General features: G+C 40.9%; 1 protein-coding gene across 1 annotated transcript; it reads left to right on the forward strand.

The window, feature by feature from the left end:
• Positions 1-555: 555 nt before the first annotated feature.
• LOC132578322 (microtubule nucleation factor SSNA1-like) lies at positions 556-1,639 on the forward strand. Its single transcript, XM_060248263.1, has one exon. The coding sequence runs from the start codon at positions 621-623 to the stop codon at positions 972-974; it is 354 nt and encodes a 117-aa protein (XP_060104246.1). The 5' UTR covers positions 556-620; the 3' UTR covers positions 975-1,639.
• The last annotated feature ends 299 nt before the right edge of the window (positions 1,640-1,938 follow it).

A 1,938-nucleotide genomic window follows, 5' to 3' on the forward strand; every position in this document is an offset into this window, starting at 1 on the left:
TTTTTTTTTCAAAATACTGCACATTAATTTTATTTCCCAATAGCAACAAATACTTGAACTAAAATATTTGGTTTGGAGGTTGGGCATTGAGTGCAGTTTCAATGTTACATTAACAAATTCCATGCTTTGTGTAGAAATGTTCTTCTATTGGATTGATGTTTGTGAAAATTTCAGGACAGTATAGCATTGTTTTTTAAGAGCCTCGTAGCTGCAGTACTGCAGTCTGAACTCTCTGCTCATGACCTGAGTTCGATCCCGGCAAAAGCTGGGTTCAGGTAGCCGGCTCAGGTTGACTCAGCCTTTCATCTTTCTGAGGTTGGTCAAGTGAGTACCCAGCTTGCTGGGGGGAAAGTGTAGATGACTGGGGAAGGCAATGGCAAACCACCCCGTAAAAAGTCTGCTGTGAAAACATTGTGAAAGCAACATCACCCCAGAGTCAGAAACGACTGGTGCTTGCACAGGGGACTACCTTTACCTTTTTTATATAGCATTGTTTTGTGTCTGTTTAATTCGATCCTTTTTTCTTTGCTAACAAAACACAGGAAGTCAGCAGAGAGAGAGCACAGTCAGTGCGGGAAGGGACTCCTCCTCCTCCTCTTTGAAGGGGCGGAGCAAGAAGGATGACTCATCAGGGAGCAGTCCTCCAAGGGTATAATAATGAACTGGTGAAATACCTAGAAGACCTGAGCGTGCGCAGAGAAGAATTGGACACGGAGATCAGACAAGCAGAGCAGGAGAAAAAGGTGGTGCAAGATGAAATTGCAAAGTTGACAGCACAGCTGGGGCAGGTGTGTGAAAGCCTGGCTTGGAAGAATGCTGCCCAAAGAGAACTGGATAAAATCCTGGCAGAAACTGAAGTGGCATATGAGAAGATCTTGCAGAGCTCTAGAATTCTGCTGAATGTCTTGAAAACAGAAATGGGGAATTTAGACAAAGTGATAGCCCTAAAAAATAATGTGCCTATGGATGGTTAATCATTGGGACTCCCCCAAGTCCAAGATTAGGCTCTCTCAAAAAGCATCCCCAGATGAGATCATCCCTATGATCATCTTGGCATTAGTGGCTGATCTGCCATCCTTTCTTGGGTGTGCATTTCAAGGTGCATATAAGAAGGAAAGCAGGTAATGTGTAAAAAGTGTGGGTTTTTGAAAACAACAGTTACAGGGCTTTAAATCCTTAATCTAAAATTGTTGTAGACTTGGGAAGTGCAAAGAGCTGGTTCCTGCTAATTATTTGAATGGGTTAACGCCTCAAATAACATGGGAATAAAAGGCAGTAGACTTTGCTTTTAACTTATCATTCAAGTTCTGAAAGTCTACTGTTTATGAAACTAAGGGCTGTTTCCAAGACTTGCTGCATCAGTAAATAAAAGTCATTGTTATTTATTTGACTTGGACTTGCCACTGGGTACATCAATGGAGTGTCACAAAATCTGGTGCTATTTTAAAACTCAAAGCAGGTATTGTATTACAGATAGGCATTTCTTTGGATGGGTGGCAATGTGGTTTAAGATGTACCGGTTGGAATTAACTTCTCAGTAATTCGTGCTTTGTAGGCATCCATTTGTTGATTTCATAATTCTGGGCGGAGAAATCTTTGTTGTGGCAGTCATCACAATTAAAGTTTTCCTGTTTATGCATTTTGTTTATTTATTTGCTTTATAGACTGAGACTCAAGGTGGTAGGTTACGAGGCATACAAACAGTGCTGTCAGACAGCATAAGACATCCAATAAGCAATGTAGCAGGACTAGGATTGCAAAACTAGAAGGCAAGGCCACAAAAGCAAGGCCATACATACAATAAGCAGTGCAATAGAAGCACCCTCCATTATATTAGAGCTCTGTTTCCTTTATAAAAATGCCCCCCAGATCACTACTGCTACAAACATTTACCATATGATAGATTTTAGTTTGATAGCATCTTTCACATATGATATC

This window comes from Heteronotia binoei, chromosome 10 (assembly GCF_032191835.1).
Source record: "Heteronotia binoei isolate CCM8104 ecotype False Entrance Well chromosome 10, APGP_CSIRO_Hbin_v1, whole genome shotgun sequence".
Lineage (NCBI taxonomy): Eukaryota > Metazoa > Chordata > Lepidosauria > Squamata > Gekkonidae > Heteronotia > Heteronotia binoei.

What these genes read in the sequence shown, in the direction of transcription:
- LOC132578322 (XM_060248263.1), top strand. Translation starts at nt 621, where the DNA reads ATGACTCATCAGGGAGCAGTCCTCCAAGGGTATAATAATGAACTGGTG.